The sequence below is a fragment of the Melanerpes formicivorus genome, unplaced genomic scaffold, assembly GCF_026170545.1.
Source record: "Melanerpes formicivorus ecotype bairdi unplaced genomic scaffold, bMelFor1.0.p_v2 SCAF_10, whole genome shotgun sequence".
Classification (NCBI taxonomy): domain Eukaryota; kingdom Metazoa; phylum Chordata; class Aves; order Piciformes; family Picidae; genus Melanerpes; species Melanerpes formicivorus.
In genome coordinates this window covers 19,816,952-19,830,688 of record NW_027142362.1, presented here as the reverse complement: position 1 = coordinate 19,830,688, position 13,737 = coordinate 19,816,952, and the positions used below count along the sequence as shown (strand labels likewise).

Sequence of the window (13,737 nt, the reverse complement as noted above, 5' to 3'; positions counted from 1 at the left end):
TGGGCCAGGGATATATTTTCTTTTTGGCACAAGATAAACCAAACTTCCACACTGTGTGTATCACACTACCTCAGGATTGATAATCTAGTAGTGCATCTTGTCAGAGAAGCAAGCAGTTCTGTCTGTGAAAACAAGGCTATCTTCTCATCCTGGCAATAGCCATCATTAAGAAAATAGTCTCAGGACTGCTAACAGATAGAAAAAGGCTGGGTTTGTGTGAGATAAAATTAAAGGAATGAAAGTGTCACTCTTAAGAGATTTGCTTTGTTTTTATGAAGTTCTGGTCCATTCAGTGATGTCACATTTCACAGTTGTCATCCTTGTATCAAAAGAATGAATTGGAAATGATTAGGCACAGGTATGTGTTTCTTTCTCTACAGTCTTGTGTATGTGAAATAACAAACACACTTGAGAACCCTTTTACTTTCCCAATATATTAATACTATAATAACAAAGAGCTATCTTTTGTTGGTTTTAGCCTGAAAACATTATGCTTCTAGACAAGAACATCCCTATTCCACACATCAAACTCATTGACTTTGGCCTGGCTCACAAGATAGAAGACGGAGTTGAATTTAAAAACATTTTTGGAACTCCAGAATTTGTGGGTGAGTGAATGACCTATTCCTTTGCCTTGTATTGCAAGTTGCAGGAGGAAGTTGAGATATGTTTTCAAAGTTAAAAAGTGAGGGGCAGAGATAGTTTCCATCTATTTTCTACCAGGGTGACCTAAATAAACCAGAAGTAATAGTCCTGTGATAGTAGGTTGCTGCCAGATAAATATTTGGAGATGTAAATTCAGGATTGAGCTTCTGAAACCTTACAAATCATAATTTTTGTACTTGTTGTCTGGGGCTGTCTGTGTTGTAGTGCATGGGTACACAATTACTTGGGTATCTCCCTCATTGCTTTCTAGATAAAACTGCCTCACGCTGTACATGTGTGGAGTTGAAAACCCCCACCTCTCCTTATATTCTTCTACCTGCTTGTCTTTTTATTGCTCAGTGATCATAATCCTGATGTGTCTCACTTGAATTTTAGCTTAATACTACTCCCTTCTGCTAGTTTCAATTTGAGGTTTTGGGGTCGTGTTTGGAGGGTTGGTGATCAGGGAGAGAACTGGGATTCGTATTCCAGTTAAACACAACAGCTACAGGCACCTTTTTCAACTCATTACCTTACTTTTGCCTTTCTCTTGCCTGCAGTCTTAAATGGGGATGTTTTCCAATGAGGGAAATTTCTTAAAAAGATAATAGGTTTGGACATGGATAGCAATATAGTCTGGCATGTAATTTTAGTCTCTTGCCCAAGGGCTGTTTCTCACGGGCTATTCAACTGTAGCTTTAATGGCACCAGGCAAAAACAGATGAAAAGCTCGGATTCTTAGGGGTAACTGTATCCTGAAGAGGTGAAATGATTTATTGTTTATTATAATTTGCACTGTAATTACTACAGAGTAGCTGCTTTACACTTATTCCTGAGTTGCATTATGCTCCAAGTCACTCTACATGATCTCTTCTGGGCACCTGGGAACTTGAATTCCTGTCAGGGCTATAAAACTATAAACAATGCATCCTCTAACTATCTACCTTTCCTTTTCCCACCCTCCCCTTTACTCTTGCTTGGTAATTCTTGACTTGCTACTCAATTCACCCTGGTAAAAATTTCTCTCTGTTGCTCATGTTTGATTACATTTTTCTTACAGCTCCAGAAATAGTGAACTATGAACCTCTTGGACTAGCTGCAGATATGTGGTAAGTTTTAAACTTGTTGTTTGTTTGTTTTTCCCCAGAGTGCTCTGCTATTACTTTTTGTCTGAACAGAATCCATCTCACCGCAACAAATGAAAACCAAAATAGAAAAAAATTAAGTGCAGTTAATAACTCTTTGTTCTGTTAAATTAAAAGAGAGGCTTTTGATTTCTGGAAAATGAAAACAAAAATCTTAATGATGAAAGTTGCACAGTTAACAGTTTGCCACTGTCCACTGCAGAGGAGCACTTTTAAAAGAAAATGTGTTCCTGCAGAGGTTGTGACAGCTTTGTTTGTAAGAGCACCTCATGCAGAGGAGACCTGCCTACTAATCTGGTCTACTGAGAAGGCAGACAAAAGAGGTCATCCCAAATACAATATCCTTGCTTTTATTTCTTTGTATTTCTGATATTTACTGTAGTAAATACCTGCTGGAGTAGAAATACCTACAGCCTGCAAATATCCACATTGCTTGAAGTTGTATATGGAATTAGTTTTTCCTAGAAGCACCACACTTTGAGAGATCTTAGCAGTTACCTATAGCCACGATAGCTCTCCTGCCTGTACATCAGATACTGTTGTCTGCTTTATGCTGTATACTTTTAAGAAGAATACAGGTCATATGGAACCCCTGCAATTAATATCCTTTTTTTTTTTCAGGAGCATAGGCGTCATCACCTACATACTGTAAGTACAAGAGATTCACTGCTCTAGAAGTGTCCCTAAAGCTCTCTTGCAGTAGTATGGAACAGCTCAGCCTGTAGTCAGTTAAGAAAGCAGCTGCATGCACGGGGGTTGGGCAGTGGTTTTGTCAAATGGGCAAATGTTAATCTTTTTTACAAGTTTAAGAGGTAAGCAAAGGGGAGCATCCTGAAGAACAATGAAGATGAAAAACGGGCAATCTGTTTTACCTGGTTAGCTAGTCATGATTGCCATAGTAATAAAGGTGGAAAATGGCCTCCCTACACAAATTATCAGAAAAAAACAGTGTGTTTTTTATTATGGGAGGCATCAGCTTGCATGATGTGCTAGGTATTAGAAATTTTTAAGCCTGTAGGAGTCTTGCATCTGGGAAACCCACGTACTAGGACTGACCTGTTGGAGAGCAGGGCAGAGAGGATCTTGGTGGATAGAAGGGTGACTGTGAGCCAGCAATGTGCCCTAGTGGCCAAAAAGGCAAATGGTATCCTGGGGTGTATTAGAAGGGGAGTCGTTAGGAGGTCCAGATAGGTTCTCCTCCCCCTCTCTAGTCTGCCCTGGTGAGGCCACATCTGCAATATTGTCTCCACTTCTGGGCCACTCAGTTCAAGAGGGATAGGGAACTGCTTGAAAGAGTCCAACACAGAGTCACAAAGACAATTAAGGAGGTGGAACACCTCCCTTATGAGGAAAGGCTGAGGGATCTGGGTCTCTTTAGTCTGGAGAAGAGGAGACTGAGAGGTGACCTCATTAATATTTATGAAAATGTGAAGGGCCAGTGTCAGGAGGATGTAGCCAGGCTCTTCTCAGAGATGTCCAATTAGACAGGACAAGGGGCAATGGGTGCAAGCAGGAGCATACAAGTTTCCATGAAGGAAGAACTTTGTTACTGTGAGGGTGACAAAACACTGGAACTGGCTGCCCAGAGAGGTTGTGGAGTCTCCTCTGGAAGCATTCAAAACCTGCCTGAACATGTTCCTGTGTGACCTACTACTCTAGGTGATCCTGCCCTGGTGATAGGGCTTAGACTAGATGATCTTTTAAGGTCCCTTCCAAACCCTAATGTTCTGTGATTCTGTTATTTAAGCCTGTTAAAGCCTTTGTTCCACCGAGTTCTGAATAAATGGGGTGTGTTTAATGATACCACCTACTTTAGCAAACACATCAGCAATCATATGGATGCTAGCATCAGGTATAGAACTCACAATACCTACAAGTCCTTAATTCAGCAACTGGTGAAGTTGCAAGAGCAAAGCCTTTGTTTCTGAGGTCTGCTGTTAGATGTTTACAGGCAGGAAGTAAGGATATAGCACAAGGCATTTGCATGAGGTGTTACAATTTGAGACCCCTCCCATTTCACTGACCTCAAAGCTGGATGTCACAGAGAACAAAACCACATCAGTAGGAAATAGAACACTGTTGGCTTTGGCTTCCAGTAGAGGCCCAGGAGGTGGAATTACAACTGCTTCATGGTGCAGTTTTGAGAAAGGGAAAAGAAACTAAGGTTCTAGGGCAGGCTTCCAAGCTTTAGTTTTGGAACAATGCCCATGGTCTGTGGTGAGGTGGCTTCTTGTAGCCTTCTTTATGGATAACAAAAATGGAACAGAAGCTTAAGTGGGAGTATGTAAAGCCTGTTAAGAAGTGAGGCTAACAGTGACTTATGTGGTGAAATTTATTGTATCAAAGACAACTTGTGCTCTCTTGCTGCATCAGCTGCTTTGGTGTCATTGTATGATTGTAGGGGGAGAGAAAACAATTTATGCACTGGAATGTTTATTCTGTGGATAAAACCAGATGTGGTATCTGGAGACCAGGCTGAAGTACCCAGGTGGTCTCATCTGTCATTCTGCTTATCCCCAAATTCCCTGTCAACATGGCAGTGGCAATACAGATAGGGTAAAACACCTGTTGAGCAGGAACATGTAAGCAAGCAGTTTAGTACTCCAACCATCAGTTTAGATCCCAAGAGTTCACTGCACTTTTGTTTCGAGCCTGCTGCATCCTGAAACTATGCTATCAAAGCCAGACAGAATAGGTAAGCATTATAATAGCCCAAAAGATTTTTTTAAAAGGGGTGAGATCAATTTCCTCACTATAAATAACATTTCCTGTAAATCAGATTTTTGCAAGTCAGCAAATCCCTGTAGACTGGAGAGGGAGGAAGGAGAGAAGAGAAAAGGCAAGGCAGGGGGAATCCGCAATGAATCTGTTCTGACTCTTGAGTTTCATGGAGCAGAGGTAAATAATTATCAAAGATGAAGACTGTCAATCACTTTCATTGCTGAGCAAAAGAGAAAGCAGAAAGAAAAATTTATTTTTTGTTTCCTGTCCAAGTAAAGATTGCTGAGTGGAGTTTCATCATGATGATGTCTCCATTATATCCTTGCAGTTGGAGCAGAGTGCCAACAGAATGAAATTTTGCATTGTTCAGAAACAGTTGGATTTTACTGCAGCCAAAGTCCTTTTGTTTGTGGATTCCTTTTAATGAGTAGCATGGCCCTACCTCTGGCAGAGCTGGCCTCTAGGCAAGGCCATGCACCTGACTTCTGGTCACACATTGTCTTTCTGTTCCAGCTGAGAAAGGTCTCTTGGCTGAACCCACTGTGCAGGGAACTTGTCAATAGCTTTGCAGTCAGAGAAGCAGTATGGGCACAGCTTTTCTAGCCAAAGAAACTAAACCTATAGAAACACTACTTTATCTGCTTGAAGCTCACAGGAGCTTTTGCCTTGTAGCGTTTTTGGGTCACAGGGTAGAGACTTTTTTCAGCTGAAGCTTTTTCTAGTTTGATGAGCAATAGCTTCAGTGAGGCATTTAGGAGAGGAGAATCTGTGCAATTCTACCTGGGTGCACATATTAGTGCTGCACTAGAGGTTTTCAAGATGAGCCTGATTCATAACCATAAATGTAGTAAGCCAAAGCTGGGCCTATTGTTTCCCACATGGCATGGTTGCCACAACATGAGAGCCACCAATGTCCTGACATTATATTGCACAGTCACTGAAATTTCATTGAAGTAACTCTGCTGTTTATTTTTGCAACTGTCTTCTTCCTGGCTTATCTAGACTTAGTGGTGCGTCGCCTTTCCTTGGAGAAACTAAACAAGAAACACTTGCCAACATCACAGCTGTGAATTATGAATTTGATGAAGAATTTTTCAGCAATACCAGTGACCTGGCAAAAGATTTTATTCAGAAACTCCTGGTGAAAGATACACGGTATGTAATACTGCAGCAAGATTCATTCATCTCTAAGATAAATCTGATAAGAGGAACATATCCTGATGAGTAATCTGCTAAGCTTTCCTTGCAGTGTGCATTGCTATTCAAGAGCAAGACAGGAGGATGCTGCTGTGCCCCTGGTTAATTACTGCACCCAGATATCCTGTGAAAAGGAACTGACTCTCCTGAATTAAATTTCACTTTCAAGATTGAGTTCTCACCTGAATCATGCTGGCTCCACAGGGTGTAGATGAAGGGCTGAAAATGATGTGCACAGTTTCTAGTTCAGGGTAACTAGGACAGTGGGCAGTGGGTGCATCTTTAGAGCATGGGAGGTTCCATGTGGACATAAGGAAAAACTTTTTTACTGTGAGGGTGACAAAACACTGGAATGGGCTGTCCAGAGAGGTTGTGTAGTCTCCTTCTCTGGAGACATTCAAAATCCGCCTGGACAAGTTTCTATGTGACCTACTCGAGGTGATCCTGCTCTGACAGAGCAAGTTGGACTAGATGACCTTTCAAGGTCCCTTCCAACACCTACTGTTCTGTGATTCTGTGAACTACCACTACCAATATTTCAGTCTATTATGAACTTCTTGCAAGGAAGTGCCATGATCCAAAAATATGCTCCCAGTGATGGAAGGGCAGAAAAATCTTCACATGTGCTCATAGTGAGACTGCTCTCTAAGTCTCTGTGCATCTGTTGCAGATAAGATGTAGGTTTTGCTTGACAGCTATACAGATCTTTATTCCCAGGTATAGGAATCACAGACTGGTTTTAATTTTTCTTGCTTTTAAACTCTATTTGCCCATGATGGATGCCAGACCATTGAAGTTCTACTCTAATGGCTTCACTGTGGGAGAAAATAAGTAATTAGAATGAGGCAAGCTGTTCAGTCAAACCCTTAGGCCTTAGGATAGGCTTGAGTAGGTGGGGTTTGACAAGGCATTTGCACAGGTCTAGCAACCTCCTTTTAAGAAAGGATGAGTCAGTGATACTGATATTTGTCCCATGTACAGAGCCAGTGCCTGTGCAGTGCCGTGTTTCTACCTTGCATTGTCTGTGTTCTTAATGAACTGTTTGCCAAACTACTATGATGCAGAAGGAAGTTAGGATTGATCAGTTTTGAGTAAGTTTGAAGTATTCTTGCAGACATGTTACTTGCAGGAAACAGCAGCTCCTGCAGTGATGCGATATCATGTTCCAGAGGATAATTTAGAGATAGCTCATGCTGCATGCCTGTTTATAAAAGTGTATAGAAAGAATTTATTTTCTAAGCATGTGATGTTTTATTGCCTTTTATGGAATGGTATACAAACATGCAGGTATATTTTGATCAAGTAAGAATTAAAATTGTGTAGAGTGAGGATGGCTCCTTACTGAAACAGAAACGTTACAAAACTACATACCAGCAGTATGTCTCGTGGAGAAACATAACACTTGAATCTGAGAGCTAGTCCTGACATTACCTTGACAAATATTTCATGAGACCTGAGAGAAGTGCAGGTCAGTGGACTTCTGTACCAGGTGTTTCACATTCATGGGGCTTTTCTGTGGTGTTTTATAGGAAAAGGCTGACAATTCAGGAAGCCCTGTCCCATCCATGGATAACGGTAAGACTCTATAAAGAGACAGATCATGTGTTTTACCATGGCCAAAACAGAGATGGTATTCTTACTGGCATGATAAATGGAAAACTGCTCTCTAAGTACTTAGTAACTCAGCATCTCAGAGATGTGCTGGGAAGAATTGGTTGAGTCTAGCTAAATCCTTGCATTTTTGCAAATGGCTTCTTTCATTCTCATAACTTGTAAAAAGAAGGTGAAGAAACTGATGGTTATTGCATGTTATACTGTTCTACATTCGTTTGAGCTCTACATTTCTCCATCCTTCTCTGTTTGCATGGACGTATACTACACATAGGGTTTAGTGCTTTCTTGAGTTGAGACTTGAGTGTAGCCAATGTGGAAAATACAATTTTTTTTGAGATATTACAGCTTTACCAAGTGTGGTGGTTTGCTCACATTTGCACATGTGTGTATAATTTCATAATAAACACTGCTTGTCTCCTATTGAAAATCCATTTAGCTAATCTCAGTGTGACTAATGAGAATGTTGGAAATTCAGTTTTTGCTTTGCATTGCACAAACTATTAACTGGAGCGTTTTCAGGACTGTTTGGTTTCCTTTTACATATATTCATAGCTTTGAGACTGTTAACTGCTAAAAATTAACATGGAAATGAATTCCAGCCTTGTTATTTACACTTATCACATTGGAATGAATGCACATTATTTGTCACATACATTTTGGTGTTTGTGTTTGGTGTGGTGTTTTGTTTTGGTTTTGTTTTTTTTTCTTTTAATCAAATGCATGAAGGAAAATCTGTGGGAGCAGAGAATGTCCCAGCATCGAGGAAGTTCAGACTGCACCCTTTGTGTAGAGTTTTTTTGAGTTACTGTGCTGTCTTCTAAATGTTCAGTAACATTGGTTCCTCTGTCTGACAACTCACCAGCTGAAAGAAGAAAGCAAAGTCCAGGAAAACAAGAAGGTTGAGAACACACAGCTGAAGACAAAACGCCTGAGAGAGTACACCATAAAGTGCCATTCAAGTATGCCTCCCAATAATACCTACATCAACTTTGAGCGCTTTGCCCGCGTAGTAGAAGACATTTCACTTACAGAACGGGGTTTCAGCACTTTGGCTGCATCCCACGATTCCTTGCAGGAGGACATTGATGCTCTGGTTTCCATTTATAATGAGAAAGAAGCTTGGTATAAAGAGGAGAATGAAAGTGTGAGGCACAAACTGTCTCAGCTGAAGTATGAATTCCGCAAAATTGAATCCCTGAAAAGACATCTGCAAGATGATATCAAGACTGTAGGTGCTAGTCTTACGGGCATAACTGGGAAATACGCTGATCTGCAGAGTCAGTATGAATCTCTCAGTCAAGAACTTTCTGAGGAGCTCAGGTGGATACAGGATCTAATGAGTAGTTTTCAACTGGAAAATGAAGCTTGTGTGAATGGAAACTTTGAGTCTGTCTTCAACAAGGACATTAATGAATCACTAATGGAGCTGTTAAATAGATCTCGGTGTGAAGAATTCCTTGCAGGGTTGAATCTAGATGTATCAGAGTCAAATCAGTAGTGTTGAAGATCAGACTAGATGTAGGGTTTGCTGCCTGTTTGAATCTAGCAGCTTCAAAATTTTCCAGTGCACAGATTCTACACAAAAACATCGGCAAGAACCAAAAAGAAGTTCTGATGCGTTGCACAAGATGCTGACCAAATCCACATACTGCCGGTGGTTTGTAGCATCAAAGTATTTTTTTTCTCTCACATTCAGTGTCTGAATTTACAGGAACCCGATTATCATGGTGGTATAGACACATTAAACCCTACAGCCTTTTGCATTGCCTATATGATACTTCCTCATGTATTATAGTTCCTGAAGATCACTAAGTAAACTTTGAATAAAGAGCAGGTCAGCGTGTACTTTCTGTACACTACTGTAAGTGGGGTGCCTGGAAACTAGTAAAACCCTCATGATAATGTCCTTGGTTGGATAAAGTAAACCCTTGTGTAGACTTGCTGCAGGCAGTTCTATAGATCATGAGAGTTAAGTACTTGCAGAAATTAATCTGTCCTGTCAAATATTTAGCTAGTACTGATGACATTCTTTGTGAATAGGTGCTGACAAAGAAAAGTTAGGATTATTTTTAGGCCAGTTGTGCAGGGTGAAACCCTCTACCATCAGAAGTGTTAGCTGTGAATTAATGCTTTAGTTTAAAATATACTGGAGAAATCCTATTCAAAAGATACAACTGGAAACTTGTAATGAACTGATCAAATAACTGCATGTAATTTACAGTGTAAATAGTGATTCGTGACTGATAGAGATACTACAGTTTACTTTCTGTAAGTAAGGTTGATGAAGCTGCAACCAACTTAATCCATGATGTGGGATTTGAGACTACTGTTCTTGCTGTGAAGTTTTTTTTCCCCCTCAGGTTTTAGTAAGTAAAAAAAAAAAAAAACTTGGCCCAAACTTGAATCATGCCTTGCTGGTTTGTATTTCCAAGTCATTTGATTATATTGTATTAATATGCACAGATGTACCTATCTTGGTTTTGGACACAATAAATAGTTATTTATGCAGGATGCAATTGCTCCCTGATGGTGTTAGTGGCTGAAAAAGAGATTTGAAGCTCCTGTGTACTAAAAAGAGTTCTCAGCCTAGGTTCTGCAGCTAGTTTACAGCCCCATTGCTTAGCTGTTTGAATTTGTTGTAGGTGACTGACACATCCAAGAATGAGTGAGATAGTAGCCAGGCATCCCTGCAACAGGGTTCAAGTCCATCTAGAGTGGCTCTTCATGTACTAGCATATGTCTTGCACTGCCCAGCCTCCTTCCTTTTCCAGAGAAGTTAATGACCTAACTAAATTGAACTATTGTTCAGAACATTATGAAGAATGTTTTCTACTTGGAGATAATCTCATCCAATTTGTGTACAGTGGACCCATTGCTGCCATGTCATAAAGACATGAAAAGGCTGGTGAAAATTCAAAGTTCTGAAAACAGTTATTCAGTAGGAGTATTGTTACTTCTGCCATTGTACTCAGTGGAGGATGGAAATAGGATGTGAAATATGTGCAGTTTTCAGAAGCTTCAAAATAGTGTAGTGGAGATGTCCCTAGCAAGCCAATGATAATGGCTGGGGAGAACTGGGCTCCACTGTCATAAACAGGTCTGAGAATTTTACATATGTCCATTCTTTATTCTCTTGGTATGCTTAAGTCATCACTTCAGTGAGTTCCTTTGAACTGGAAAACCCATAAGAGCCTGTCCAGGAGAACCAGAACACAGGATTTTTTTTATGATTGGGAGAGTTTTAATTCTTAAAAAGTAACTTGAAGCTTCAGTCAGTATCTTTGGAAGATGCTCCATAGAGTCTGCCTTCCCTCAGCCATGATCTCATAATCTCTATTCGTGCAGATTTTCTTTAAGAACAAATGCGCTGGCATGATGAGAAGGAACGTTAAATAAGGTCACTCTGTTCCTGAGTGTGTTTGGGTAAGGTTAATATTGTTGTGACTCAGTCCTTGATGCTAATGCTCTGTGAATTGTAGGAGGTCACTGATGTACTGCTTTTGAGAAGACACTCTGATGATTGAGAAAGTGACAGGGTCACTGATCTGCAGGCTACTTAGCAATGGAGAGGCAGTTGTTATTCTGCAGCACTGTAAAGTGAGCTATTTTGATTCAGCAATGGTTCTACTGCTGAAAGGGCACTCAGTTTTGTCATCATGATTGTGCAGCTGATGTTGAGCCAGTGACATTTTTTCCACTTCAAACTGATTTCTGCTTGATGTTTTGTTGCATTACCTTAGCCATTTGCAGCATGAGGAAATTAGATTTAATGCTTAAATGTCCCAGATCTGTTCTATGTGAATGGTGTATACATCTAAATGAGAAAGAGGCCTAGCTGATAGCTTGGCTCCTTGAATTAATGATATCTGCACAAATGCTGTACCTACAACATTTGATGAGAAAAGTGCATTTGTTGTCTCAAATGTTATTTTGTGGGAAAAAAATGTTTAAAACCTCACTGATGTCTTTCCTATTCTTCTTTGGTAGTCTTGCTTCTTCAGGTGTTTGCATTCCAGTCCAGTTCAGTATAAATGTTTCTGGGTTATCCACCTTCAAATAGAATTGTTAAGATTGGGAAAGACCTCCAATATCATCAAGTCCAAGCCAATCAGAACTGCTGGAATGATTGTCACTCTGTAAACGCTGAAGGCTTGATTCCTGGCTTTTCTTATTTAACTTTTACCACATCTGGTTTTGAACATTTTCCCCTCAATCTGTCAGATACAGTTCTTTGGTCTGTGCAGTTTTGGATGTGATTTTGGAGTTGAAAGGTGCTTAATTTTCAGAAAGACTGTGTCAGGGTTTGATGAATATATATTACTTAACACTGGATTGCCATAAAAAATGTTTGTGCACATCTGAGTTCTGATATGTATTTATTTTTCTTCCTATTTTTCCATACTCAGGTATTGCAATTCTTTCCTCATATTTATTGCCAGGGTATCAACGTCCTGTGCTCTCATACTCAGGATATGGTTAAAGGACAGAGCCTGAGTTCTTTCAGGTAGCATGTATCCTTGTTGCTAGTACTAAATGACAGTGAGCTTTTTCCCATTTTATTATGGTGATGTCAGCAAAGCTTTCTGGATTGAGTTTGATGGAATCCTATGGAAGTGTTTAAAGGATTGGAGTGTCTGTCAAAGAGCAGGAGACTGAGAGAGCTAGGATTGCTTAGTGGCAAAAAGAGAAGGCTTGGAGAGAGATCTGAGTCTGTATAAATACACAATAGAATGGAGACAAGAAAATAGATCCAGACTCTCCTCAGTGCTACCACAGGAGATGAGCAGAAATTGCAATAAATTCCATGTAAGCATTTAAAAAGCAAACAAATTGGGTTACTGAAGTAGCTGTCAAACACTGGAGCACATTGTCCAGATGTGTGGAGTCTCCATTATTTGATACTCAGGTCCTGGACAACTGCAGTAGCTGATTCTGCCCTGACTTGGACTAGGTGATCTCCAGAGGCCCCTTCCAAACTCAGCTCTTCTGTGATTCGTGGTGAGTCCAGTGTTGACCAAAGTCAGTCATGGACTTACTTTTCTTGGGCCACCTAATTTTCCTTGAGATCTGTCACACTCAGATTAATTGCATATTACTCACAGTGGCAGGTTACCTGAGCCTTCCTGAGGTTTTGATAAACAGACAGGATTTTATTGACCAGCTTTGTGAGAGACAGGAAAAGGGCTGTTGTCTGGTACCATGTTGCTATTTGGGTTGTGAAGTACAGTTATCACTTTCTGAATCTATTCCATATTTCACATTCGCATTAATTCAGATTTCTTCATGTTCAGATCTGAAATGACCACTTCAGACTTACCTGTGTACCTTTGAAGTCTCTATAGCACAGCATATTTTTTATTCTTCCCTTTTATGATGTTTAAATTAGACTGGTAAAAGAAAAATCTGTAAAAGCACAATTCTGAAATGATATGCTACAATGCAGTGAAGATCCACAGACTGGAATTTAGGAAAGGGCCCTAATGTAACTTTGTTTAAAAAATATCCTTGTAAAGTGCAAAATGTGAAACCTATCTGAAAATTTGGAAGGTAGCAGAGGACCCAAGAGTATGATGTCAGGATTTTTAGCAAGTATGTGCAAACCCCCTGAGCAGCAGCATGCTGCAGTGCCATTGGTACACTGACAGCAGCTCGATTTCCTTTCCGTCAGGACTTTGTGGAAGCTTTTTGTTGCTTTCCCAGTGCCTTTCAGAGAGAGGGATGAGAATAAAGGCCAGCTGATACAAGCTCAATCCAGATGGTGCAGATGTGCACTGACAAGCACCTTAGCAACTTGACAAATTGAAAGCTTCCCTTTAGTTACTTCCCTCCTGTTTGGCTGTCCTTCTGGCTGTCCTTCATCCTGTCCTTTGGCTAGAAAAACTGTTCCCAGACTTTGTGTTTGGTTTTGGTGTGGATCATTACAGAGCTGAAGCAGAACTGGAGGCTAAAGCAAAGTCCATGCCATGTGATACACCCTTTGTGCCAGGCTGAGTGGCTAGAAAGGGGAAGCAGTGGAACTTCTCAGAATGATTTTGTGTGTAGGGTCAAATGCAGCCACAGGCTGTACACCAGTTTCCTGTCCAGACACAGAGCAGGCTAGCTTTAATTCTTTTTCTTCTGCTTTTACCTATATGAACCTGCAGCTTCGCCAGCCAGCATTCTTTTCAGCCAGCTCCAGAGTGTATGAAGAATCTTATGTATTTAATGCACTGAAGGGAGCCAAGCAATAAAATCACTCTCTTGTCTTCCAGCCAGCGGACAAGCAACAAGCTTTGGTTCGGCAATCATCTGTTGTTAATATGGAGAACTTCAAAAGGCAATATGCTAGAAGGCGATGGAAGGTATGACAGCAAGCCTTCAATCCTCCTTGTGTAAGGCTTCCCATGCCTGATGGGAACAGAGAGCATGATAGAGC

At 40.5% G+C, this 13,737-nt stretch overlaps 1 protein-coding gene across 4 annotated transcripts in view; it reads left to right on the top strand.

Moving 5' to 3' along the window:
• Positions 1-13,737, top strand: part of DAPK2 (death associated protein kinase 2) — a 50,952-nt gene that overhangs the window by 33,372 nt on the left and 3,843 nt on the right. For 3 of the 4 annotated variants that reach the window (XM_068144088.1, XM_068144086.1, XM_068144087.1), the window contains exons 5-10: positions 479-608; positions 1,706-1,754; positions 2,412-2,438; positions 5,514-5,666; positions 7,238-7,283; positions 8,185-13,642. In XM_068144088.1, coding sequence (XP_068000189.1) covers positions 479-608; positions 1,706-1,754; positions 2,412-2,438; positions 5,514-5,666; positions 7,238-7,283; positions 8,185-8,820 — 1,041 coding nt within the window. In that variant the 3' untranslated portion in view covers positions 8,821-13,642. Of the gene's footprint in view, positions 1-478; positions 609-1,705; positions 1,755-2,411; positions 2,439-5,513; positions 5,667-7,237; positions 7,284-8,184; positions 13,664-13,737 lie in introns of those variants that run through there. The other variant, XM_068144089.1, reaches the window with a different exon arrangement.